This window comes from Terrapene carolina, unplaced genomic scaffold, assembly GCF_002925995.2.
Source record: "Terrapene carolina triunguis isolate 2854851 unplaced genomic scaffold, T_m_triunguis-2.0 Scaffold714, whole genome shotgun sequence".
In the NCBI taxonomy this organism is placed as follows: domain Eukaryota; kingdom Metazoa; phylum Chordata; order Testudines; family Emydidae; genus Terrapene; species Terrapene triunguis.
In genome coordinates, this window is record NW_020665065.1 from 10,281,859 (window position 1) to 10,282,764 (window position 906).

A 906-nucleotide genomic window follows, 5' to 3' on the forward strand; every position below is an offset into this window, starting at 1 on the left:
TGCACAGTTGCAAACAGTTGCTCTATTGCACCCTAGGTTCCAGCTGTCCCAACAACCTACCCCATTGGAAAAGTCCTGGCCCACTGAACCTCACAGTCCTGTTATACAAACTGATTTGACTGCTTCCTTAATGTAATCAAGCCCCACTGCAAAAGCTGGCTCCTTGGTGTACACACAGCCTCTGTGCATCCCTACCCCTGCTGTACTTCCCAGCCCCAATGTGCCAGCCCTAAACTCACACCCTTGCATACCCCTTCCAATCTCATTGCACTAGCCCCAAGTCTTCACCCCATCCCATGCACCCCCACTGCACCCCCCAATCTCCCTGCACCCCATCCCATTGTACCCCCAATCTCCTTGCACCCCATCATCTCCCTGCACCCCCCATCCCAGTGCACCCCACAAATTGTGGGCCACAATCTCCCTGCACCCCCCATCCCACTGCACCCCAATCTCCCTGCATCCCATCCCATTGCACCCCACAATCTCCCCATTGCACCCCACAATCTCCCTGCATCCCCATCCCATTGCACCCCACAATCTCCCCATTGCACCCCCATCCCACAATGCTCCAGCCTCGCCACCCAACAGCCTATTGTAGCGTCAGCGCTTTCGTTTTTCCCTATGACGTCAGTGCCAGCGCCCCCGCCCTGCCCCCCGAAGGTCCCGCCCGGCTCAGCCCCTGGTTGGTGGGTTCACATCCCGCCGGCTTCACGTGACTCCCGAGGCTCCTCCCCCGCCAGGCCCTGGTCCTGGGCCCAGCCGGCGCAGTCGCAGTGAGGAGGCAACCGCGGTGCCGGTCGCAGGAGCCGGCGGCGGAGCCATGGCGGGCGCCCCGCAGGAGAACACGCTGCTCCACCTCTTCGCCGGGGGGTGAGTGCCCGGGCCTGGCCATCCCCGGGGGCC

The 906-nt window shown here is 62.1% G+C and overlaps 1 protein-coding gene across 1 annotated transcript in view; it reads left to right on the top strand.

The window, feature by feature from the left end:
* The first annotated feature begins 777 nt into the window (after positions 1-777).
* Positions 778-906, top strand: part of SLC25A33 (solute carrier family 25 member 33) — a 36,748-nt gene continuing 36,619 nt past the window's right edge. Inside the window, exon 1 of the mRNA XM_026659990.2 lies at positions 778-873. Coding sequence (XP_026515775.1) covers positions 824-873 — 50 coding nt within the window. The 5' untranslated portion in view covers positions 778-823. The remainder of the gene's footprint in view (positions 874-906) is intronic.